The sequence below is a fragment of the Sebastes fasciatus genome, chromosome 2, assembly GCF_043250625.1.
Source record: "Sebastes fasciatus isolate fSebFas1 chromosome 2, fSebFas1.pri, whole genome shotgun sequence".
Lineage (NCBI taxonomy): Eukaryota > Metazoa > Chordata > Actinopteri > Perciformes > Sebastidae > Sebastes > Sebastes fasciatus.
Genome location: NC_133796.1, coordinates 26,360,246 through 26,386,987, shown reverse-complemented (window position 1 = coordinate 26,386,987; position 26,742 = coordinate 26,360,246). Strand labels below are relative to the sequence as shown.

The following is a 26,742-nucleotide window of genomic DNA, read 5'->3' as shown; positions in this document are numbered from 1 at the left end:
AGCTGCGACATCCGTGATTCTCAGCTGTTGTGAAAGATCGGTCGAGCCCTCCCTCATCACTACCTTCATTTTTCTCAGTCGTGCCAGAGAGCGTTCTGCTGCTGTAGCCATTTGGCAGGAAGCCACATCTGTTTGTCAATTATGCCATAAATATAAACAAGGCAGAGGAAGCGTTTATGGTGTCCCTGCCCAGGGCCAGGGATGTGTCATGACATCATCATGCCTCGGATGATTGGTGGAGACTCTCAGGTTGTATTTCATGCTCTGCCACTTTAGAGGAGAACGGGGTTGTAATTAAAAGATATGACTGCACGCATGGCTGCTTATTCCTAATTGGCACCACATGAAACAGTGGTGGCGCACATTGAATAATACTAAATCCATATATGTCGTCTGGATTGGAGTGTCGGGGACAAGAGGATATTTTTCATCCTTTTTTTTTTTTTTAGTAGACAATATACTGTGTTTTTGACTCGGATAGGATTGTTTCTACGCCAGTTTCTTAAACGCTCTGGACTGTGTGACCGGCTCAGTGTACTCGCCACTCTTTGTATTCCAGTTATTTGACATATGATTTGGATATTTAGTTTTTATGTCTCTGTGCCGGTGACAGCCGTGGCCAAAGGCATTATTGTATGTTCTCAGGAACGCCTGGAGGGAATTTCTTCAAATTTGGCACAAATGTCCACTTGGATTTTGGTGTTCAAAGGTCACTTTGACCTCACAAAACATGATTTTGACAACAACTCAAGAATTAATACGCTATTTATGGCCATTTAACACAAATATCTAATAGGATAAAATAATGAAGTGATGACATTTTGGACAGACATGGATGTAAACTGCAACTTGACTGGTCGGCGAAGGCATACAACCATGAGGCAGTCATTCTAGTTTTTATTCATTGTTTGATTGAACTCTGCTGTTTTGCCCCTGACAGAGGCCTGCACCTGGACTTCCCCCATTCTCCCTTCAGTGCCATCTATGGGGTTCCCATCAACAGCCCAGGGACGCTGTACCCAACTGACCTGCCTCCTCCGTATGAGTCTGTGGTGGGACAGACTCCTGCCAGCCAGGTGAGAACAATCAGCAGGCTCTGTATCCAGAGGCCTTCTGTATGGACAACATGGTCTAGGACATTACATTATTCCCTTGTTTGCAAAGACAGTAGGCCAATTCATAGGTCAGTTACCTTCTTTAATGTTAAACATACATTTTACATGTGTGCAGTAGCAATAATAAGAGTCTGCTGCTCCATGAGACTGTACACATCAATTTGATCAAATTGATATTTAGCAGGTATAATGCAGAATGCTAAGATTAGCTAATTAGCATTATTACATGTTGTCGAATACTCGATTCTGATTGGTTAATCACAGCATTCCCACTATACGATCTTATATTGTGATAAGATATATTGTGATTTATTACCTTTTTTCAACTGCAAATTATGCAGTTTGTTAACATGTTTTATCTAATAAGAAAGTTTTCACTCTGTTCATCTCAGAGTTTTCATTCACATATGTTGTGGTCAGAGGTCAAGGGACCCCTTTTGAAAATGGCCATGTCAGTTTTTCCTCGCCAAAATATAGCGTAACTTTGGAGCGTTATTTTGCGTTCTTCCCGACAAGCTAACATTACAAGACTCAGCCCGCTGCAGCCTCTGAAAGGCAGATTAGCGGCTGTCGGCTTGTTAAGAGGTTAATAGTTTATATAATGAAAGATCAATACTTGACGTCCTTCTATCGATTCAATATTGCCTCGCTAAATATCGCGATACTATGCCGTGTCAATTTTTTTTCCCCACCCCTACAATCCGTCCCCTAGGGGAACATGAATGTCTGAACCAAATTTCATACACAATATATCCAATAGTTGTTAAGGCATTTCCCGCAAAACCTTAATGTTAACTTTATGGTGGTGCGAGAGGAAAAGTCGGGAGATCGAGGTCATTAGGATTCATCGTATGGGGACTATGGGTGTCTTTTGGCATTTGACAGTATAGAAGGTGACAGATAGAGAGAGAGGGGTACAGCACTCACCAAATATCCCGGGCTAGAAACTAACTGTGGACGTTGTGATGATGTGTTATGGGCTGTAACCATTCGGCTACCTCAGATTGAATATATTTTTTAAACTATCTTTTTTTCTTCGAGTCGATACTCATATGTGAATTACATAAAAAAATAAGTCAAGTTTTGGTTAATTAGGTTTGGTTAAAAATGTAAACCTTTTAATTTTGGATGAGATAGCCTTCAAAACGAGGGGATTTCAAGGTTAAACCTGAAGTCTGAAATGTGAATATTTTGATATTATAGACCAGAGGTTTTAGTATAAACGTTAATTTAACCAACCCAACCAACCTTTCAGATGTTCTTCTCTAAATGGTTGGTATTTCTCTTCTTGCACATTTGCATTTTGTATCTGAGTATTTATCTGCTGCTTCAGATTTACTGAGGCGTCTCCTTTGACAGTCACGTTGAACTGATCAGAGCTTTTTTCAGGCTGAGGCTTCGCTGCATCTCATTGTTCACAGCAGCTAAAAATAACTGTCTAAGCAAATCCTTTTATCTCCTATTATATTCTCAACCTCATTTAACACTTTAGGCTTTCAATCCCTTATTTCCATTATACATGTTCAATTCACGGTTCTCTTCACAGTGTCCTTCAAATAGGAATCAGGAGAAGCTTTTCTCACCTGCAATAGATCAGCAGCGGTCGCTGTAAATAACTAATGGAAGCAGGCAATGATGGATTGATTGTGTGCGAGAACAGTCAGCGGGAAGAAACTCAGCTGAGGATTTCAGGCTAAAGACTATGATGTAAAGTTATATGAACGTATAGATAAAAGCACATTAGTGAATCTAATTCAAGCTTCTTATCCAACTCTACATGATACAGTAGTTTCCTTTAAAGTGAGGATTTGTTAGTGTGTTTGTGGTCTTATAGAGCCCTCTACAGACCAAACTGGTTAGGTGCCACACAGCTGCTTTTATGCAGTACATACTAAGTATCCAGCAGTGCTTTTTTGTCATGCATCTCCACTAATTATGTCCTTTTCTCAGGTCACCACCAGCATAGAGCAGCCGGCCACTGAGTCCAGTCTGTGTGAGAGAAACACTGCAGGATTCAGCACTCAGGGTAAACCCAGTTAACACTGCAGCATTGTCAAATGTCTTTGTCTACTAGTATTCGTGCTGATGATATTTTTTCCCATGTCCTCAGCCTCGGTGGACAGTGCGTCACTGATGGTGTCAGAGGTGGCTGATCAGGACCAGACTTGCTCCTCTGAGGACTTGTGTTCCCTGGAGATCCAGGGCTCTGACTCCTCTCCCTACGGCATGCTCCACACCGCCCCCATCGACGGCAGCTGCACCAGCCTGGAACTTTGTACACGTGACCATCGTGGCTTGCCTAACAGTGACGCTCGCCCCAGTGATACGGGTTATAGCGAGTCCTCACACACCCAGGAGTCTCTGGAGCGCTCTCCGGACTGGTCCTCAGAAAACTTTAGCAATCTGGACCAGGAGGATTCTGCGGAGAACACGCATCCGTGTGAGGAACTCAGGGCTTCGATGCACATATGTGACGAGCTCGCGTCAGCCAAACATTTACCAGAGGAGCCACCTAAAGCGTCAACACACTCCCTCATTAAGGCACGAATGATGAGCCGGAAGCTCACGCTCCCCGTCACCCTCCCCCCGCCGCCTCAGCCTTGCTCCCCCACCTCCGTGGCCTCCTCTGGTGGAACTTCAGCCATCAGTCCCATGGCTCCTTCTCCTTCCCCCTCCCCTCCCAGCAGGCCACGCGGCCCCAGGCTGTGTTTCAGCGTTTGGTCGCCCTCCTCCACATTGCAACCCCCCTCTACCTCAGCCCAGAGTGGCCACTCGCCCTCAGAGAGGCCTCGGGTGCACCGAGCGGCCAGGAAGTACCGCAAACTGGCACGCATAGTCCGTTCCACCAGCGACCCCATCTCCTGCTCTTCTACTACAGGAAGTGAGTGTTACACAAGACTTCTACTACAACTGATATACTAAATATATATCTAAATATTGCAAGAGTGATCAGCCTTTTAGAGCTTAAATGATTAGTCAATTGATCCATCATTTTGGAGTCATTTTTCATGCGAAAGTCCAAACATGTTTTTTGTTCCAGATTCTCCAATGTGAGCATCTGTTATTTTTCTCTGTTTTATATCATTGTAAACTGACTATCACTGGGTTTTTGACTGTTGAGTGGACAAAACAAGACATTCGAAGACATCACCTTGAACTCTGAGAACATTTTATATATTAAACAAATAATTGATTAAACACGAAAGTAATCGGCAGATTGATTGATAATGAAACTAATCATTAGAGGCAGCCCTACAGGCTTTCCTTGTCAATAGTCAATGGTGGATCATGAACCTGCTTTGTTGTGTGCACACTAAGTACCTTGTCTCCCTCTACAGGGGAAAATAGTGGCTGCGCCTCTGCAAATAACCCTGCTGCTGAAGATTCAACTCATACATCACCTGAGCAAGGTACCATCATAGAAACTGTGAATTCATGTGATGGTGGGACATATAAAAACAGCAATCACATCCTATAAAACAATTGGACCCGTAGGACAAACTGGCAGCGTGGAAAGCTAATTTAACAAACCATTGAAACTGGAGCTTAATCAATGAATCTATTAGTTGTCAACTATTAAATTAATCTATTTTGATGATCGATTAATCGGTTTGAGTAATATTTTAAGAAAAAAAAATAAAAATTCAGCTTCTTAAATGTGAATATTTTCTGGTTACTTTACTCCTTTATGACAGTAAACTGTATATCTTTGAGTTGTGGACAAAACAAGATATTTGAGGACTTAATTTTGGGCTTTGGGAAACACATTTTTCACCATTTTCTGACATTTGTTAGACCAAACTAATCGATTATTCAAGAAAATAATCGACAGATTAATTGACAATGAAAATAATTGTTAGTTGCAGTCCTAATTTAAACAAAAAAACCAAAACAAGTTATGATTAGATGAAATTCATCCTTATAACTGAGCTGATAATGAAAATGTGTTACGTCAGTGACTTAGAAAACTGTGATTTCACTTTACCCAAAGCACTAAATCCACAGGATTTTAAGAATTATATGTAATTTAATATATTTTTCTCCTCTGTTTATCTTCAGGGCCAACAGACGTTACAACAGGGGTAGTTGGAGCTAAACCCGGTCACATAAGCGCCAGGAAGCAGCAAAAGGAGGGCAGGAAAGTTGACATCCACGTTAAACCCCGTGCCCTGCAAACTACACACTCCTCCCACGAACGCCCACACTCCCTGGCCGACTTTAAGATGTACAAAGACACCAAAGTACTGGTGGCCAAGTTCCTGGAGCATTCGAGCTGCAGCCTACCTCCTGAAGTCCAGCAGGTCGTCAACAACATCAAGTGTGTCATCAAATCGGATGAGAAACACATGGAGGAGGCCATTTTTAGTGCCAACGTCATAGATCAGGTAACTGAATTAGACGGTGTATGATGTCCAATGATAAATGGTTTATGGCAAACCAGCAGTTTGTAGGCCTGTTTCTGGTTTTATTGGTGAGCATCAGCATACAAGACTATAAGTAGATAGCAGACCAACAGCCAGTGGGCAACATCTGGGTCTGAAAAGTGAAGCCAATACTGAGGTGCCTTAAACTTGCATTCTTTCTAATTAGACTCCTCTGTTTGCAAAAAGAAGTCTGATTGTATAGAAGTCTATGAGAAAATGAGCCTACTGCTCTCTTGATTTATTACCTCAGTAAACATTGTAAACATGAGTTTATGGTCTCAATCGCTAGTTTCAAGTCTTCTTCAATACAGCATGATGTTCATTTAGTAAATTATGGTCCCATTTAGAGTCAAATAGACCATAAAGCAGGGGATACTTTAGGGCGTGGCTACCTTGTGATTGGAAGGGCGCTACCGCGGCGTTTACCAGACTGGGAGTTGCCCGTGTTTTCGTCTCACAACTTTAACCCTTTCACAGTGTGTTTTCAGTTCATGAAAGTTAATTGTAACATTTTGGTCAACAAAAAATGTTTTGTTCAGCGTTCGATTGTGCTTAGTTCCCCCCTCTCGTGTCACTTCTGGCTCCAAAAAAACAAGATGACAACGGCCAAAATGCAGAAATAGAGGCTTTACAACGGTAGTCCACAAACTAATGAGTGACGTCACGGTGACTACGTCCACTTCTTATATACAGTCTATGCTAGCAGCTAGGGGAGGGGGAACAAATCGATACAGCATAGTGTTGCGATATTTTGTGTGGCAATATTATAACGATACACAGCTGTCAACTATCACTCTTTTATTATTATTATTATTTTATTATTAGGGGAGACTGTGGCTCAGGGGTAGAGCAGGTCGTCAACCATTCGGAAGGTTGTTGGTTCGATCCCCGGCTGCTCCGGTCACATGTCCTTGATCAAGACACTTAACCCCAAATTGCCATTAGCCATCGGTGTGTGAAGGAGTATTTAGATTAGATCCTCATGGGCAAAGTTGGCACCTTAGCAGCCTCTGCCATCAGTGTGTCAATGGGTGAATGCTGACATGGAGTGTAAAGTGCTTTGAGTGGTCGGAAGACTAGAAAAGCACTATATAAATGCAAGTTAATTTACCATTTAGTATATAAACTATTAATATCGCAATACTCAGCATAAAGCACCATGTTTAAAATTGCAATAAGATCGTATCGCGACTTAAGTATCATTATAATATTGTATCGTGGGGCCTCTGGATATTCCCACCCGTAGTAGCAGCCCTGTGAGGCAGTAATGCTCATTACACACCAGAAAACAAACATGTGAGATGTATAAAAATGGATGACTCAATCACGATTGTCATGTAAAAACAAACAAAAGAGAAAACTAGCAACGTGTCTCTCTGTTTTGTTGAACAGGTGATGACCCAGAGCATCATTGGCAGTCCCAGGAAGCGTTGCCACGAGGATCTTCACCTCCAGAGCTGCGGTGCTTTGAGTTCGTCCCCTTCCATGCGCCGTCCAAAACACCTCCCACAAACAACCAGCGCCTCCACCCACCCACTGGACTCCCCCTCCTCTGAACAAAGCCTTGAGTGCAAAGAAACTATTCTCTGACCACTCTCCCAACGAGGACTCAGGTCAAAGCTCTGAGACATTTCAGGGCGCTGGTGTTGCAGCCGCGCTGTGCTGTGCTGTGCAGCAGACGTCTGTAGAGTGATGAGTAACTCTTCCAGCATTGAAAGATCATTTATTTTCACAATGTGACTGCAGCACGGGCAAACTGAAATGGTCTCATACTGTATCTCTTAGTGCCCTGTGAGACCGTGCCAAGTCATCAGCAGAAATGGTAGCAAACTCAGACTGAGCCTGCCAGCGTCTGTAATGGCTTCTTTCTCATCAGAAAAACAAAAGAATGTTTCTCCCTCAGGGGACCTTTTCTACAGAGTTTCATCTCTTAAAAAAGAAACAAACACGCAGCTGGTAAATTTGGATCTGTGACTCAAAGACAAAAGGAGATTGTGTTATCAGTATTCCTCTTGTCCTCGTAAGGAACAGGAAGAAATATGTTTGTATTAAACTGAACTGACCGGACTGGGCTTTACTAGCCATTGTTTGCAGACTTTGTGGAACTGTTACTGATCGGGTGGTGAATATTTTGTGGTGTCGCTGGTTCAAGAACATCACAGAACGGGATTATTTAACTTACCTCATTGTGTTACAATTCTTATCAGTGTTACAATAAAGTATGAGTTTGTATCTTGTGGTTTGTGTTCTTATTTCAGTGAATGTTTCTGGATCATGCACGTCAGTCTGTATTCGTTTGAACATCTGGTCACCTCAAACAGGACTGGACAAAATAATAGAGACACTGGACAATACAATAGCCTTTCATAAATATCAATTGCGTGAGGCTTATATATTGTTTTTATTCAAGTAGAGATGCTGTAGTTGGTAGTGTTGTTTAATTAAATACCCAGTAATGTTTCTTATAGTCAGTGTTGGTAAGAGTCTACTTGTGTCAGTAAAGAAAAAGGTAAACTCCTGCACACTACTCCATGCCACAATATTTTTACTGACTATGTTTCGATCCTGCTTGGATCTTCGTCAGGTCAAAATGTTTGAAAGTGGAAGGCACACTGATATTTATACATAAAGCACACCAATAGGCAAACAAGCTGTATGATGGCAGGTGTAGTTCATCCAAAACACCAGCGTGATAAAAACATCCACAAACAATTCATAATTTGATAAAGTACATGGAGACAATAATACAAAAGCCATACTTCTAAATATCAAACATGTAATTTTATGTCATATTCATTCTCAAATATCAGAAAATTTATCACCTACATTTAAAAATATTACATTACTTTTTCAAGAGTCTACTTGTGACCACTGTTTTTCATGCCATGCAGGGCAGCTTTCAGGTATTCCTGATTTTTTTTTCCCTTGCAGAATTACCTAAACTTGTGACTGAAGAACTGGCAATTCTCACAGCAAATAGATCAAAAGCCTCTCTTAGAGGCTGTAGCAGGCTCAGTTTTAGAGCTAGAGTGAAGATACTGGTATCATATGAAACTAGAAAACCGAAGGAATCCATTTGTACCAACCGTGTCATGTTAGCTTGTCGGGAAGGAGGTTAAATAATGTCCATTTTCAAAGGGGTTTCTTGACCTCTGATCTCAAGATATGTGAATGAAAATGGGTTCTATGGGTACCCACGAGTCTCCCCTTTACAGACATGCCCACTTTATGATAATCACATGGAGTTCTGGGCAAAAACCATTCAGTTATATGTATGCAGTATAAATGTGTTATTTTCCTATTCTCCTATTCAAAAATGGTGTATCTGAATATTTCCGCATACTGGGGTCCCTAAACAGTCTTGAATTACATAAATTGGGTCTCACTGTAAAGCTGAGACTCTTGTGGATCCAATGAGCCCAACTGTATTCATGTGTGATGATGTTAATCCCCATAGTAGCCATTTCATTGTATTGAGACCATTTTTTAAAACTTGACCTCACTGTATGAAATGACCTGTTGTGACCTCTAGGATAATCACAGCCTCATGAAACTTTACAACCACTAACTAAAGACATAGAGCATTCAGAGGATGGATGGCTTTCGTAGCTTTATTGACAATAACAGGGTTTCTGAGCAGTTTCCAGAACAGAAGTGCTCGCCATCTAATCGCCGAAAAATGCAATTCTTGCAGAAATCTCCAAATATCAAACATTTTTGATACTAAATCACAGCATGGCTTTTTTCTATGGTGCTCCTCAAGGTCTTGGTGTCTTGTGAGCTTTCATAAATGTTTGGCAACATTTCCCTCGCAGGTAAGTTTCAGGGCAATTTACAGAGGTGGAAGAAACCAGATAGTCCTGGCCTCATTCACATGGTGTGTAGGCCTGCCCAGCATTGGCATTCAGCACCTGGACTTTCCAGTTACTCACTGCACAGAATGTCTCCGGGCTGCTGACGGTAATTTGGGGAGAGGTGTTTATATGTCAGTCTGTGGACAGATTTTGTCAATACGATAGGCGTCACATTGCAAGATTCAAGAAGGGTCTAGCTGCTACCATACTATTTAGTATGCCAGAAAAAAAATTATAATTATGTCCCAATACATAGTGTGTCAAATTCAGTATGCCAAAAATACCAGGATGTCCTACTAAATGCGGTCACATTTGGCAGAATGCAAGCCAGCAGTTTTTTCTGGCTTGTAGTGTACTGTTTAGCTGTAAAATGGGATCAGTTGAGGAAATACCAAGCACATACCAATATGAACGCTCAATAGGCACATACTCTCTCTGAAATGACCTGTGATTGGCCAAAGTCTTCCGTCACAGGCTAGATTTTTATATTATTATTATTATTATTATTATTATTATTATTATTATTATTATTATTATTATTGTTATTATTATTATTATTATTATTATTGTTATTATTATTATTATTTCTTTGTGCTGCTAAAAAAAAATTGGGACCTTTTATTTTGAAATGTATTCGCTAGTTAGAGAGCGGAAGTTGATGGCAGCTAGCTTCACACAGCTCATAAATCATGTCTGGTAGGCAGAGGAAAGGAAAGGTGGAGAGTGTGACACAAAGCCTGTGTCTTTTAGTGTTTCTAGTGATTTAGTTAGTTATATTAAACGGATTAAACCCGTCCTCCTCAAACAAGAAGAGACCATACTTCTCTATGTCACCGTCGCTAAGTGTGTAACCGTTGTTGCTAAGCTACTGTGGAGCGGTTAGCTGGACGTTAATAACGTTTAACGGTCGCAATCAAAAGATCATCTTGTTTGACGGCGCTTAGAGGAGCTGTAAGCGGCGGTAGATGCGCTCCTACGGGGCTCACAGGAGCACCAGGGACAAGAACTGAGGGCTAACGTGTCATAGCTTAGCTGTGTGATGTGTGTCTGCTCTCCTCGCTCTGCCACGGAGCCGTGTAGTGAAGCTGTCCACGTCTCTGTCTCTGTCTGCTGAGCTGTGTTTAACGTCGCCAGCTGAAGCTAGGCCACGTCTCTGCGGGCGTCTCTCATCTAACAGCTAACCTACTGACATTGGATGCAGAGAGAAGATGTGCGGAATGAGGAAGGATCAGTAGCGATGTGAGAAGTCTTCATGACTGTGTGTGTGCAGTGTAGTGTTTGCTTTTCAGCTCGGTTGCCGCATATCCAACACGGCATGTCACGTAGACGGATGTGTCTCTCTCATTGAGCTCTCTGTATGTCGCCCTGACAACAACAACAACCTGAAGCAACGCTATACACACTTTTTGGTGTTTATTCTTTTGGATGAAATGGTCGGGTTTGGTGCAAACCGACGTGGAGGCCGCCTCCCGTCCTTCATCCTCATCTTCCTGATGGTGATCATCGCCATCCTGTCGTTCAACTACTGGACGGTGTCCAACAAGCACGGCCGCTTGCTGGACGAGCTGGTGGAGGTGCAGACGCAGGTGAAGCGGACGGACGCGGCTCGGGTCCGGCTGGAGAAGCGCAACACGGAGCTGATGGTGCAGGTGGACGCGCACAGGAAGCAGATGGAGCAGAAGGATGGAGACTACAGCATCCTGGAGGGCAAGCTCTTGGCCAGGGAGACGCTCATCAAGAAGTGCACTGATGAGAAGGTAATAATAATAATACATTTATTTAGATAGCACTTCTCAAAACAGATGTTACAAAGTGCTTCACAAGACAATAAAAGCAGATAAATAAAGTACAAATCCTGGTAACTGCTCAAACACAACATCAGACAATAAAAGCAGATAAATAAAGTAAAAGATATGGTAACTGCTAAAACAGAACATCACAGAACGTATCAATAATAATAAAAGAAGTGGTAAAATGGTAGGACAAGTTCATAAAACAAGTATACAGTATATATACATAAATGTGTATAAATGTACACATGCATCCAGAAACGGATGTGTACATACATATATTTATACCCTTCTACTTATAGGAATGCAATCCTAAAGAAATGTGTTTTCAAAAGTTTTTTTTAAAAGTGGATACAGAGTTAGATGATCCTATCTCTATAGGAAGTGCATGAGTGCAGAGTTTGGGAGCCTTGACAGCACAAAATTGGACATGGGAACAGCAAGAAGTAGCTGATCAGATGATCTCAGACCACGTACAGGCGAATAGGGTGTTAAGAGATCCATTATGTATTCTGGGGTCAGACCAAGTGTTGCTTTAAAAGTGAGTAATGGATTTTTAAAATGTATTCTAAATTGTAGAGGAAGCCAGTGCATTGATGCCAGAACTGGTGTAATGTGCTCCCTTTTATTAATGCCCATTAGAAGCTTGGCAGCAGAATTCTGAACCAGTTGTATTCGTGAAAGTTGCTTCTGACTGAGGCAGGAATACAAGGAATTACAGTAATCCTAGTAAGGCAAGGCAAGGCAGCTTTATTTGAATAGCATTTGTATTGTCAGCAACAGGGCAATTCAAAGTGCTTTACACAAACATTCAAGAACATTGCGACAAAGTGCAAAAGAACATTAAGACATAATTAAAACAGTTATAAAAACATTAAAGATTAGAAAATAAAAACAAGCTAAAAATTAAAGCTAGGATAGAAGCTAAAATAGAGTATAACACACATGAGTAAAAGCTTTAGTGCAGTATAAGATCATTATCTAGTTTAATAAAAGGCAGCAGCAAACAGGAAAGTTTTAAGCTTTGATTTAAAAGAACATTAAGACATAATTAAAACAGTTATAAAAACATTAAATATTAGAAAATAAAAACAAGCTAAAAAATAAAAGCTAAAATAGAGTATAACACACAAGAGTAAAAGCTCTAGTGCAGTATAAGATCAGTATCTGGTTTAATAAAAGGCAGCAGCAAACAGGAAAGTTTGATTTAAAAGAACTCAGAGTTGGAGTTGGTCCTGCAGGTTTCTGGGAGCTTGTTCCAGATATTAGGTGCATAAAAACTGAACGCTTCTGCATGTTTAGTTCCGACTCTGGGGACACTAAGCAGACCTGATCCAGATGACCTGAGAGGTCTGGATGGTTCATAACATAGCAGAAGATCAGAAATGTATTTTGGCCCTAAACCATTTAGTGCTTTGTAAACCAGCAGCAGTATTTTGAAATCAATTCTCTGAGAGACAGGGAGCCAGTGTAGAGACCTCAGAACTGGACTAGTAGTAGTAGTAGTAGTAGTAGTAGTAGTAGTAGTAGTAATAGTAATAGTAGCAATGTCTGATTCATTTCACTGGTTACTGAAATCTAGCAGAGTGAGGGTACACATTATATACATTGGCCAACCTGTGACAGCGTCCTTTCAAGCAGTATGCTCAGACTTGCCAACAGCATCTCTTCTGATCCCTTACATGTTTTAAATGGGGAATATCAACTTCTGCCCTCACAAGAGGCGATTCAGAGTCCCTACATTTAACCGCATCAGGCTAAAGAGCGCTTTTGTCCATCAGTTCATCTTGTTGCTAAATAATAATTAATGTGCTGCTAAAGACATGTAAATCCAGAGGACAGATGGTACTCTTTTAATGGGTTATGTATGAATAATGTGATGTGTTTTGTTTTTTTGTCTCATGGGTCTTACTTGTCTGTCTGTCTATGGTAACAGTATGCCTATTGTATGTGTACTTTTTCTCAAACTGAGCTGCCTATGGATGCAAAATGAATTTCAGTGCAAACTGACAATAAAGTTGTATCGTATACACGTAGAAAGACGTGAGCAAAGTTTTCACAGGGTAAGCCCTTTGACTAAACCAGGTAAAACTATAGGTGACAATAACAAAGTATCACAGTGGGTTTTTGACTCAATGCCTCTGTATTGATGGTGTGTTCATGTTAGTGCTCTCATGCAATATTTAATCAAGGAGTGGGTGGCATATTCTCTGAGAGAGCATATATAAACACCTCTCCCCAAATTACCGTCAGAAACCCGGAGACATTCTGTAACTTACTGGAAAGTCCGGATGCTGAATACCAATGCTAGGCAGGCCCACACACCAAGTGAACGAGGCCAGGACTATCTGGATTCTTCCACCTCTGTAAATTGCGCCTTATCTTACCTGCGAGTGAAATGTTGCCAAACATCTATTAAAGCTCACAAGTCACCGAGACCTTGAGGTGCACCATAGAAAAAAGCCATGCTGTGATTTAGTATCAAAAATGTTTGACATTTGGAGATTTCTGCAAGAATTGCATTTTTCGGCAATTAGATGGCAAGCACTTCTGTTCTGGAAACTGCTCAGAAACCCTGTTATTGTCAATATAGCTACGAAAGCCATCCATCCTCCGAATGCGCTACGTCTCTAGTTAGTGGTTGTAAAGTATCATGAGGCTGTGATTATCCTAGAGGTCACAACAGGTCATTTCATACAGTGAGGTCAAGTTTTAAAAAATGGTCTCGATACAATGAAATGGCTACTATGGGGCCTAACATCATCACACATGAATACAGTTGGGCTCATTGGATCCACAAGAGTATCTGCTTTACAGTGAGACCCAATTAATGTAATTAAAGACTGTTTAGATTTTTTAAAACCTGAAAACAGAGCCATAAGGAGGTGCAGAAGTCTAGTTTTCTCTCAGAACACTTGAATTACAATATGCTGAAAGGTTATTATTGATTTTTTCCCCAATGATGCCAAAACAATTCTGCCTACTGCAGGTTTAACTGTAATGCAACTAGGAAAAGGCAATATTTCCATCACAACATTACAATAACCTAAACCATCACACCACATCTAGTCTCATCACGATATCTACTACTATCTACATCATATTGCTGTGATCTCCCCACTCTATCAGATGGAGCATGTGCATGAAAAGGTGGGTAACTCATGATGGAGGGACATAATTTGTTATCTATATTAAAGAGGCAAGGTGATGGAGTCATTATAAAGAGGGCAATGGTTTGTTTCGAGTAGTCCAGGATTGGAAATTAGCACCAGCCACCAGCCAAATGCTGGTAAAATGTGCATGGCTGCTAGATTTTCTTCACTCACCAGCCAAAGAAAACAATGGTAATTTATTGAGTGGCTGGTGCCTTTTGGAATCCACCAGCCACAGTGGCAGGTGAACCAAAAAGTTCATCTTCAACCCTGAGTTGTCTGTGAAATGTGAACTTGTCCTTTGCTGGGAACTCATTCATCCACATCGGAACCTGAGTGCTGCTCCACTAACATTGTATTTTGTATTTTTTAGAAAATCATAGCTCTCTCAAGTGTTTTTGAAGAAAACAAGCGTAATGGTGTTGATTCACTGTGCCTCTAAGCCACTTATAATGTATTTAAGTGTGGCACGTCGTCTGTATACTCCACAAGGCTGTTCCCACCTCTTGTCCTGCGCAGGGGCCCAGCCAGTAATTCAGTCTGTTTTGTGACCCAGCACCCTCTGAACATCAGCGTGTGTCCAGCTGCCCTGGGAGACAATTAGACAACAGATGGAGGGGGAGGTTTTCCTGTAATTTGCATTTTGTTTGACATGCTTATTTCTTACGGACAGGCATACATTTGTTTAACTTATGTGTGGTGTAGCGCCGTAGTCAAACAAACCACTGCTTGTCTGCAATGTCCAATCCAGTAGAACGAAACTATAGGACACATCATTTTGATTAGAAGCAGAAGATCATCAACATCCCCATTATGACAAAATGTCAGATCCTGTAGAGGCAAAACTATCACTACCCATTTGATAAGTAATGATTTATACGCTAAAGAGACACTTTAGTGTATTTGCCAGGTTAATCTGCAGGAAGATCAGGTTTGAGGAAGGCCATGAGTAACAATGTGTTGTTTTGCTCAACATTTGCTGACAAGCTGTCCTTCAAACTTCCCCCCATCCTTTTGAGCAGAGATAGTTACTTCGTGACCAGGGAGATAATGCTGCTTATAATGGGCCACGCATGCTGTAGGGCTGACCCTCGTGCTTCGAAGCTTTGACCATTGCCATGGTATTCAACCTTCAAATCAGTATTTGAATGCTTCGTTTTTGTTTTTTTATATAAGTATGTCATAATAATGTATAAATCCCCAAATAGCCCATGAAATAAGGAATAATCCCACAACATTATTCATATTCAACATGAATTATTATTAGTGATTTTCAGACAGATATTGCTGTTAGTTGTGTGTAGAGGTGTGTGTACAGCAGCGGCACTGTCCTGGCACTGAAACAGGGGAGATTGAGACAGACGGACAGAAGAACATGTCAGCCTGCTGCGCCACGCAGCTTCGAATAACTTTGAATATTTCTCATTGAATCTTCGAAGCCCAAAATTGTTTATTTGAGACAGCCGTAACATGCATACATATGTTTATATACATGCTCATTTAACAAGGTCTGAAATAAAATCAGCTAGTGCTCTTTGAAATGAACATCCATTAGTATAAAAATAAACTTGGATGGATAAATCAACGAGTCACTGGTCAATTTTAACTCGGAATCGTTTCTCCTGCTGACCATCACACTGTGTTTGTGAGCCAAATCCCATAGTCTGTGGCCAAATCATAGCAAAACAATGGCCCTGTAACAGTTAGCCTTCTGTTTAGTGGCCCGTTACGTTGGCACGGTCTAACCTTCTACAAACTGACATGTTTTACTGGCCATTTTATTTCCCAAAAAGATGTGTATTCATCTTTTGTGACACTAAAATCCATATTGGCAGCTAAATTGTTTGACACTGTTACACTCTTTGCTTAAGAGATTTATAGCCGAGAGGTTAGATGGTGACGTGTGGAATACAGAGGAATCTAAGCTCCCTTGCTACTTACCAATACATTCAGGATCCGGCTCACTGTTTCCGTAATCAAGATAAGGGTAGGTATTGAATAGCAGTTGTTCCACTCCTTTCTTTTGTCAACAGCCTAACCCTGTTTGAACAGAGATGCATGCTATAAACAGCGAGAGAGCCTGCATTGCAGAGAAAATAGAGTCTTGAATGGCTTCCACACAGTACAGTATTTACAGTCTTGTACCCACTTAGGTGCAAGAATGAATCATGCAAGCTTATAGTTCTTCATACAGTCGGGTCTTGTCGTCTATATAGCCAGTGTCTGCAGGCTGCAGGGGGGAAGCCGTTAACCACATGTGAGGAAGTGACAGGATGAAGCTTTAGTCTTTATAACACTTGACATTGATGCTGTATTTTCTGTCCACTCTTTCCTCTCTGCCTTCGGTCTCAGTCAATTATAACTCAGAAAGACAGAGAAATCTCTCACACCCTTCCTGCTGATTTTATACATTCAACACAGTATATAAAATAATAATAATAATAATAATATAAAAATTATTATAAAAAAATCTTAATTAAGTTAAAAGTATATATTTTTACAGTGAAAATATAATAAATAAATAAAAATATATAAATAAATACAATAAATTAAATTAAGAAAATGGTCACAAACCTAAAACAAAGTACAGCACAGGCTCCTCTCAATACATTATTCATTTTTACTCTAACTTCTTCATCTGTATTTTGACAGAACAATCAGTTTTGAAACATAACAAGGCTGCGATATTTTGTGGACCGTTTGTCTGCTTTAAAACTTGTCCCCGTTGTAACATAAAAGAGTGGATATTATTCAAGATAACCACAGGTGTTGTGTTCTGTGAAGGACGAAACTACAACTTCATGTCAGCCAGGTTTCAAACCTACAGGGATCGAGTGTTTGTTACTCAAAAGATAGATTTCAGGTATCACTTTAAAGCCCAAGGTCCAAGTTTCCCTCCCGTCTGCCTGCCTGCCTGCCTCCTTAACTTGCTTGCTCCCTCCCTTCAGTTTCACATCAGTACGGTTTATTACACAGCTGTTGTATTGGATTGCATTACAGCATTCAGGGGTTTCCATGCTGAGATGCTTTAAAAAAGATCATAAACCAGTTATGTTTGAACTTCTGTGCTGGTATTACAAATGCATGTTGTTTTGAGATACTTTTTCAATCACCCGTATAAACATTATAGCCCAGCTTGAGATCAGAGATCAGGCATTTGGTTAACATCTAACACCTCATACTGGTTTTGATAGGGAGCAATTCATTGCTTTGTAACAGTAACTACTTAAAATGTCACAGTGGGTGCCATCTGTTTGTGCTGTGAAGCCTCGTTGCACAGAAAAAACAAGACAAACCTGTTCCCCTTTGTAGTCCTTGTGTTAATTATGGCAACAGTTTTCTAATTTGAGAACCTGGTGCACTGTTTAGTCATCTATGTCTTAGCAGGGAAGCTCTTGTTCTCTTGTCGAACTGGTTTAAGGTGTAGAAGTGTTAAAATGTATGAAGCTGTAAGATGATGTCATCACTGAACTGGTTTTCTCTCTCTTCCGTACAGATGAAGGTGCAGGGTGAAAGCACAGCTCAAATGACAGAAAACCAGAGGCTGACAGGTAGGACTTGAGCATCGTGTGGCCAGCAGAGGGCACTCTCGAACACTAAATCCCCCAATAGAAAGTTTCTTCAGGAAACATAATATTAATAACTAAATCTCTCTAAAATGCTGTGTTTGTGTTGCTTCAAACAGAGCAGCTAAAGGAGCTGAAGCAGGAGTTCATAAAACAGGAAGAGCAGCTAAGAGAAGTGAAGAAAAACAGCACTACCTTGGAAAGAAAGCTGGAGTATGAGAGGTATGAAGCCTTAGTGATTGCCCTGAGGGTTTGAGGATCTGTGACATGATGTCTAAAACATTTCTCTAAATATTAATTTGTGCTTTTCAAATTATCCATTATTATTATTTTTTATTGAGAGTAATATTCACTATAATGTCATTGGTTATCTTAATTTCCTATTTTGTCTCTTTATAAGGCTGATCTGATCTCAGTGATGTTTCACTCACATTGGGTGTTATAAAGTTTTTAGAATAGATTTATACTTGGCTCAGTTTTTCAAAAATGCCTGTTTGCACAAATCCGTTCTCAGGTTAGCACCGATACGGGATCGGATATCGGGCCGATACTGACTCAAATAGTTGGATCGCGTATCGTAGACAATGGGGCCGATCTATTCTATTAAATTCTATGTTTATATCTTATACATTTTATAGACATTATATACAGGAATTTTAATTCCTTTTTTGACCAAGTTGTTGCTGCATTAAAAAAGTTTACACTTGAATTATAATTCCTGTTAATTTTGAAGATTTTTTACCAAGTTGCTGGTACACAATTTATTATTTTAATAATAAATAACAATTCAGTAAATGTATAGCTATGTATTTATTTGTTACATTTTGTTTTACAAAGTTAGGAAAATGTTTAAGTCCAGCCTGATGCTGCCATACACATTTAAGAATGATCAACATTGGTATCGGTACTCAGTATCAGCTGATACCCAAAGCCCAGGTATCGCTATTGGAACTGAAAAAGTCGGATCGTGCATCAGTTTTATAGTATGGTGAAAAAATCCCAGATTATGTGGGTGAAACTAACGAGGAATATGTGTTCACTAGTTTACAGTGTGGACGCCAGATTGCACAACTGAAAGAAGAGTATGAAGAAACAAAAAAGGCTCTGGAGAATGAAGCATCAAAGCTAAGACAGGTTAGTATTGATGAAATCTCATTGTTGCGACTGTTTAGTAAATGTTGAGAGGTTGTCTCCCCCTGTGTTCTGGTACGCGTTGCATTTATTCAGCACTGCAGCATTTATTCAGCACTGAAGCATTTATTCATTACTCCTCCATTTCCATATGCAAATTTTTCTGATTCACCTTTGATAATTCTTCAGAGTGTGTTAGACGGCCAAAAAGGTGCAGTGGCAGGTAGACATGCAGACGGAGCACCCGGGGCGGAGATGGTTGGAGAGCGCCATACGGTGGCCACGCACCGGCACGACAGTCCAGATTTAAAAGGTACAGTCGATGTGACCGTGTCAACCAAAGCTCATACTGTCTTGACTATTCTTCCTTATATTGTAGTATGTGATAGCTGGAAGAAAATGCACCAATTGCTCATATAAATCTTTCAAGAATTTCATTGATATCATAATTATTCCTGTTTATTTATCTGTGTGACATGTTATCCATTACTAACCGGGCCAAACTCACACATATAACCTAACCTGGCAGAGCTAATCAATAAGGCCATAACACGCTTTGCAACCTCAATAGAACAGGACATCACACACCCAGTCAACCACCACTTCACCCTACTGCCCTCCAGGCATAGGTAGATACACAGCACTGAGGAACAACCGTGTGTCCTGTTGTCTGTCATGTTGTTACTGCTGTACGTATTATTGTCTGACATGTCCTTTGCTGTGGAGAGGAATTTCCCCCCTTGGGACAATAAAATCTAAAACAGGGAACTTGTCAAACTATTTGAATGTCAATCTGTCCACTTCCTAAGTCCCATTCCTTTTGCTTTGTTACAGAAGAGATGGGTAAACCTGGCAGTGACGCTGGCATGCCGGGTATTGAAGACAGTGAGGTGGGAAAAATCGACGATGTGCAGTTTGGTAAGCAGTGGTCCTGAACGTTCAAGAGTAATTGTTAGTTTGGCAGTGAAGTAATGAGTGTCGAAAATGATGTAGAACGTATATACATTTACTGTGCTTTTTTTAAGGCAGTGTGGGCAGAGCAAGGTCAAGTAAAACAATAATAAAGATGATCCAAATGTCAGTGTAGAGAGTGATTCAGGTTATAAATAAGGACTCATTTGCTGCTTTATGATTTTGAATCTGCGACTTGTTGAGGGGACTACAAACAGCAAACAATCACAGGAGTTTACCGGTTAAGAACTGTGAAATTGAAACAAAAACTGGGTCCACTCCCTTGTATAAAAGAAACAGTTTTCCGGGGTCATGGCTCCGAATGCCTTCTGTATTTCTGTCCTGGTGGCAAGTAAAACCATAGTTGTCTTACTTTCCAAGCTTTCTCCCTTTTTCCACTTCATTCATCTACAGCCTTGAAGAAACCAGCCATCACTCAGAAGCATGATGATGCTCCTGATGTGGTTGTGGGAGCTGGTGCCGGCCCTGGTGTCGGGGCAGCTGATGGCCCTGGTGGACTGGGCCTGGACCAGCCCAGGCTCCAGCAGGACCAAGTGGAGGGCCGAGCAGCAGCGGGTGCACCTCTGGGCGTCGTCAAACAGCCAGACAAACCGATAGTGTTTGAAGAAGACAACAAGGCAGGTATCAAGGCAGACGAACTGGGAGAACAGCAAAGACAAATTCGAGGTAGAGAATGCACCACAACCATGTTAGTTATACTAGTCTGTCTTTTGAGCCTCTAGGCATGTGATAATTCATTCTCAGGCTTCACTGAAACTTTGCTTTACTCATTTATTATTTCAAGTATGTTTATTTCCCTGAATGTGTGGGCAAGAGCAGAGAACTGTTATATTGGTACATTTTTATGAGTTTTCCCCAGTCTTGTTTAACAACTTCCAAAACTTCAGGTGCTACAGTATATTAAAGTACACACATGCAGTAGGTTCACCACACTGTGCCTTATGAATAAGACTTTATAAAAAGGCGTTAATTTGCCCTTGAAGTAAAGCAGTTGTGTTGTAGCACAGAAGATTTAGTCGTAGCAGGTGAGGAGGTGTTTGCAACAGATCATCCACACAACAGAACCTCACCCTCTTTCTTATTGTCAGCTCCTGATCATGTCAAAGGTGACAGTGAACACCTGAAGGGGATTCCTCTGCCCGCCAACCCAGCCCAGGTGCCCAACCCCATCCAGCCTCACCACGCCAAAGACCAAGTTGCAGCAGAGCCAGTACACCACCGCCAAAGTGAGTTCCTCCTCAACACTTTGAAAAAAGAGAATACTGTAATTTGCAAGGGAGGTTGTGGTTGAATGGGTGTTTTTTTTATATTAAAGGTAACTTTTATTTTTCAACTTATTTTTCCCATGTTTTTGTGTCTAACTGACTAATAGCAACAACAATTTCGGAAATTGGTCCAGTATTTAGGGAGAGCGCTGTAGTCGGCAGCCGCTCACAGGCTGCAATATGGTGCTATTGGGGCAAGCTGGCACTGTCATTTACGTCCACCAAAAGTGCTCTGATTGTTGTTATAAGTGTCTGACATTAAGAAAAGAGTCTCGCTCAGTGAGAAGTCTCGTTCTGAAATCTGGCAAGGTGACGTGTTGCCGGAAGACAACGGTGGAATAGTGGAATACATCCATGGTGGAAACGAGAGAGCCAGCCGGGCCGAGTTTGTTGTGTTGGAGTGCAGAGAGCGTAGCTTAGTGTTATCTAAAAGATTTTCAGCATCATGGCTGAATATTTAGATGATTTTGACAATGTGGATGAGGTCTTTGAAGTCGATGGCCGCCTGTATTTAATTGAGCAAGAGTATATGGATATTCAGACTTCCCAACGAGACTTCTCCTTGAGCAGGACTTGGACACAATAACAGACTGGATCAAGTGAAAGGTAAGGAAAACACATTATTTCTCTGTAGGGTCATTTCCATAATGTTGTCAGACACTTATAATAACAATCTGAGCCTGTCAGTGGCAAAAACAAGCACTTTTAGTGCATGTTACATTGACGCTGAACAATAGCCTTCGCAGCTCGTTTTGCTGCTGCTTAGGCAGAAAAACGTGGGAAAATAGGGTCCAGTTTGAAAAATACCGAAGTTACCCTTTAACTTGTTGATTTGTGATTTGATTTTGAAAGGGTTGTGTAAAATAACCTTACACCTGAAAAAGTACAGTCACAGCTATTCTTGTTAGCTCTGCCTTTGTGCTTAGCTGCTGCCTCCCAGCTCTCTGTGATGTGTGTCAACGCAGAGAGTAAAATACAATTTGGAGTCATGCCATCTGTGAATTTTGCCCATTACTAACTGGTTACACCCCCACTTCTACATAACACATTTTCATGAAAGTTAGTTTAACGTCAGTCATGTCTGAATATGGCTCGGAGCTCTGTCAGGGAGGAGAGAGAGAGAGAGAGAGAGAGAGAGGGCTCAGTTGCAGAGGAGAGGAGACAAATGACACACACCTGGCTCCCAGATGATCCTTTCCTGCTGCCTGGCTTCTGCTCTGCTCTGCTGCCTTTTCTCCCTCCTCCTCCTCCTCCTCCTCCTCCTCTTCCTCTGTTTTCATTTGCTCTATTCTTTCATCTCATCCACCTCACCCCCTGCAGCTCTGCTGCTTAAAACACTGACTGCATTCAGTCCACGTCTTCATTTTGTTTTTCTTCTAATCTTCTGCCTCTGATTTCATTATACTTGCATCCTATTATGGCAAATTAACACCCACCAGATGTCTGTTTTTTGGCAGTGTCTGGTGCTCACTAGTCACTGCTTGGCACAGAGAATCTCCAGTCCCACCCAGTTCTGTCGTGATCAACTGTGCCATCTGAAACCAGATAGGAACATACAGTAAACTGCCTCATATGCCTTTTGTGATGGAGATTGGGCAGACATTGTAGATCAGAGGAGGACAAAAACAATTTTTTTTATTAAGTTTATTTATACATTGTACATATTTTATAATCATTTTTTCTGATCATATAATTTAAAATTGAAAAATATTGTAAATTATAAGACTGGAAAATGCCATTGGTCCATGGTGACTTGCTAATATCTAGGGCTATTGCGGTGAAGGAATTTCCCCTATGGTGATAATGATTGGCTCAACTGAGCAATATGTTATTATTGCCTTTTTTTAAATGATTTAATTTATCCTGATTTTAGTGCTATATAAATTAGCTTTATTGCTAGGCTATTATTGGGTTTATTGTTGCTTTTTAAATGACAAAGATGACCGTTTTAAAACTAAATAAATGCTTGATTATTGTTAGAACACAGAAAGCAATGAGACGCCGCATTTTTTTTAGAATAAATGTGTGGCTTTTCCTGAAAGAAGTTATGATTGTGAATTAATCATTTTAAAAATTTTGGCGGGTCCAAAACGAATGTTTTGTTTATCTCTGTGGAAGAAATCTGACATTTGGTTACCTCTTCTAGCAAGACTTGTGAGCCAACAGTATAACGACGTTGGTATCACGTGGTATCTCTGGGTCGTCAGTTAGTGTTGAAAAAAAACGATAAATGGCCGAGATTGACAGTAAGTGCCTGGCAACGACTTGTTGTGACGTAAATGCAATGGAACGGAGGAGGGAGAATGAGACATCTCGTGGCTCAATGTTATCAGTGTTATCAATAGCACCTTTTAAAATGCAGTTCAATGAAACACCACGCTTACTGTATATATGGCCTAAAATGACCCTTGAGTTGAATCAACACTTCTCACAGTACCAACAAAAACTAAACATAAAATAGGATTTACAGCAGGGCTATTGTATTTGATTGATTGGATTGTGAGGACGATTAAACCGGTAACTCAATTAGCGCTTTGTGCACTCCAGACTTTAAACAGTCCCTCATCACAAAGGGAACCCCATTTGTTTCCACTCAGCTTTCCGCTTTCAAGTCCATGATTGACTCTCAATTACTCTCCAGAAACACTTGTCTTCTAATTACAATCTGCCACCGTGTATCCACTCACCTCCTCATCCTTTTGTCATCCTCTTCATGCGATCACTTATTCCTTCATGCATTCATTATGCAGTATTTCACCCACTCCTCCCTATCTTCCTACAACTGCCTCCGCTTCCCTCCCTTCCTGATGAGGCCCTTCTCTGCCTCCTGCAGGCCGGTTCTTTGATGAGAACGAGTCCCCAGTAGATCCGCAACACGGCTCTAAGCTAGCGGACTACAATGGGGACGATGGGAACGTGGGTGAGTATGAGGCCGACAAGCAGGCCGAGCTGGCCTACAATGAGGAAGAGGATGGTGATGGTGGGGAGGAAGACGTTCAAGGTGAGCCAGGCCGGGGGACTGGACTGCCTGTCCAGATGTGTATCCACCATTCCTCCCTTGCTCCCTCCCTCCCTCCACCCCTGTCCTGCTGCCGCCCCCCCTGCATCTGTCCCCACAGTTAGAGTAGCTCACAGTACCCTGAGCCTGGTCCTTGAATCCATCATAAAAATACAGATGTTTAAGAATTGTGACCAAAACACCTGCAGGGGTCAAAGCAGGACCGCTCTGTGTGCAGTTCAGGATGAGTAACTGAATTGTGTGAGGCATTGTTTACTGTGTGGGCACAGTAAACAATCCTAGCACCCTATTCTCCCATGTATGGGGAGAACTTGACCCAGGAACTTACGGTTCTGTGAGAGTAATTCAGTTGCCATCTAGTTGTATTTTCTCTCCTGCCTGTGCTTCTTTATAGCTATACCACCTGTCTGTGCCCACCACACATCTGACCCACATCTAGACCAGTAGATAAATATAGCTCACTGTGTTTGTGAATGTGTCTTGTGTTCTCCCTGAAATATTGAAATGCATGTTTTTTTTCTTTGTTGTTATTGTTTCCTGCCATGAATTTGTGATTGCCTATTAGTAGTTAGTATTAGTATTAGCAGTATTTGTAATATTTTATAAGAGTTTAGCTACGGAAGCCCTAAACCGACATGATTCAAACTTGGTTTCTTTGGTTTCTTTTTTTTAATGCCGTTATCTCGAGATCACAAGTTAATTATGTCATTATCTGGAGAAAACAGAAGGTTGTTTTCTTTTATAACTTATAATATTTGGGTCAAATCAGCTGACGGTTATTTATGAAAATAAAAATCTTAATTTTTGTCTCAATTTTTTTGGGGGGGATCTGAATTTTGCCTAGGGCAGCAAAAGGGCTAGAACTGGCCCAGCTTCTTAACTGTGATTTTTTTTTCTGGTTTCTTTACTCCTCTATGACAGTAAACTGAATATCTTTGAGTTGTGGAGGAAATAAGGCATTTTGAGGACGTCATCTTGTCATTTTTCACCATTCTCTGACATTTTATAAACCAAACAACTAATTGATTAATCGAGAAAAATATCGACGTATTAATCGACAATGAAAATAATCATTAGTTGCAGCCCTAATTTGGAATCAAGCTATTGATGTGATTGGACTGATAGAGAGGATATAGTTAAGATCATTCATTTAACTTAATGTGAAAATATGAGTTTTCTTATCTGATAGTGGAGTATGGTTACATCACTTCATTACGTGTACCGTCTATCTCTAATGTTTGTGTTGCTTTCTTTTTTTCCAGACGATGATGATCGAGACATGCAGGGAGACCGCGCTGTGGATTATGGAAAAAGACATCAAGCCATTGACATTCTTTGAATGGGAACTCGTACAGCCGTAACTCATTCGAAATATTCAGACCTTCCTCTACAACCAAGGTCTTTTCTTGAGAAAATAGTTTGAACATCATGAGTAAGAATTTATAGGGTGCATCCTCAATGTCGCGGACTCTTTTGGAAAAACAGACATTGCAACTAATGAATTAATTCTGAATAACGTACCATAATACAAAGAAAAAAAATAATGGCATCGTCCTGAGCTGCTGTTGATTTGCTAATGGTTCTAAGTTATGGCAGTAGAGATGATATACTGTACACTGACTGTTTTGTTATTTGATAACTGCCTCAGTCGTGATCTGAAAGAGCCCCGTTGACTCCCAGCTGAACTTCAAGGTCGAACTGTGTTTTGTTTTTGCTACTTTTCTTTTCAGGTTGCTGTCGCTTGATATAAACAAACTCTTCACCCGAGGTGTTTAATCAAAGAGACTAATTCGGCATTCTGCCTTTCCAACATGATTTTGGGACTTTGACATGGAAGACCATTTTTTTTCGTTTACAGGAGTGGGAATGCATTGCAAATGCCAAGGACTTTGCTTATGGCCTATTAAATCAATTTCTTTTCTTTGTGACAGACACTCCAAAGTGCTCCTTGTTCTGTTGTTTTTTTTAATGCCATTGCATGCATTTGAAACTTTTTATTAATAATCAAACTGAGCAAAATACTGATGCTTAAGCAATACTTAGAGCGATGTTAGTATCCTCCCACAGTGTGCAAAAGATTAACCAAGCACATCTAGAACTGACATACTGTACACATGCTTCCATTAATGAGCTCTCTCTCTCTTGTACATAATGTAGTTGCCATTTGTACTGAGGAAACTTAATTCCTCACCTTTTAGGGAAATCAGTGAAAATCAGTTCTGTTTTGTGCAGCCAGGAAAAATTGATTTCTCATGGGAAAGGCACATTGAATGTAATTTAATTTTATTAAAGGTGATGCTTCATGTCATTTGTCAGTTGTGCTTTAGAGTCAATGTAGATGTAGATTGTCATCAGCAGTGAGTGGATTACTCGGGGTGTTTTCTGATTGCAAAGGTGATGGGATGTTGAGCACTTGAATGTCTTTACTTCATAATTGTTATGCCCTGTGCTTTT

The 26,742-nt window shown here is 40.8% G+C and overlaps 2 protein-coding genes across 6 annotated transcripts in view; both read left to right on the top strand.

The window, feature by feature from the left end:
* The window catches only part of fam189a1 (family with sequence similarity 189 member A1), a 137,735-nt gene extending 129,959 nt beyond the window's left edge, over positions 1 to 7,776 (top strand). For both annotated transcript variants that reach the window (XM_074616151.1, XM_074616160.1), the window contains exons 7-12: positions 941 to 1,076; positions 3,066 to 3,141; positions 3,226 to 3,996; positions 4,454 to 4,525; positions 5,175 to 5,500; positions 6,932 to 7,776. In XM_074616151.1, coding sequence (XP_074472252.1) covers positions 941 to 1,076; positions 3,066 to 3,141; positions 3,226 to 3,996; positions 4,454 to 4,525; positions 5,175 to 5,500; positions 6,932 to 7,129 — 1,579 coding nt within the window. In that variant the 3' untranslated portion in view covers positions 7,130 to 7,776. The remainder of the gene's footprint in view (positions 1 to 940; positions 1,077 to 3,065; positions 3,142 to 3,225; positions 3,997 to 4,453; positions 4,526 to 5,174; positions 5,501 to 6,931) is intronic.
* Positions 7,777 to 10,046: 2,270 nt separating this feature from the next.
* On the top strand, positions 10,047 to 26,596 carry golm2 (golgi membrane protein 2). Of its 4 annotated transcripts, none has more exons than XM_074616119.1 (10): positions 10,047 to 11,150; positions 17,832 to 17,886; positions 18,021 to 18,123; positions 18,945 to 19,035; positions 19,222 to 19,345; positions 19,867 to 19,950; positions 20,398 to 20,670; positions 21,093 to 21,230; positions 24,103 to 24,270; positions 25,551 to 26,596. In XM_074616119.1, exons 1-10 carry the CDS (start codon positions 10,824 to 10,826, stop codon positions 25,625 to 25,627), a joined length of 1,440 nt encoding a protein of 479 aa, XP_074472220.1. In that variant the 5' UTR covers positions 10,047 to 10,823; the 3' UTR covers positions 25,628 to 26,596. The 4 variants fall into 4 exon arrangements, with proteins under 4 accessions (XP_074472220.1, XP_074472227.1, XP_074472242.1 ...); XM_074616126.1 differs by having other exon boundaries at positions 10,051 to 11,150; positions 19,870 to 19,950; XM_074616141.1 differs by lacking the exon at positions 24,103 to 24,270 and having other exon boundaries at positions 10,051 to 11,150; positions 19,870 to 19,950.
* The last annotated feature ends 146 nt before the right edge of the window (positions 26,597 to 26,742 follow it).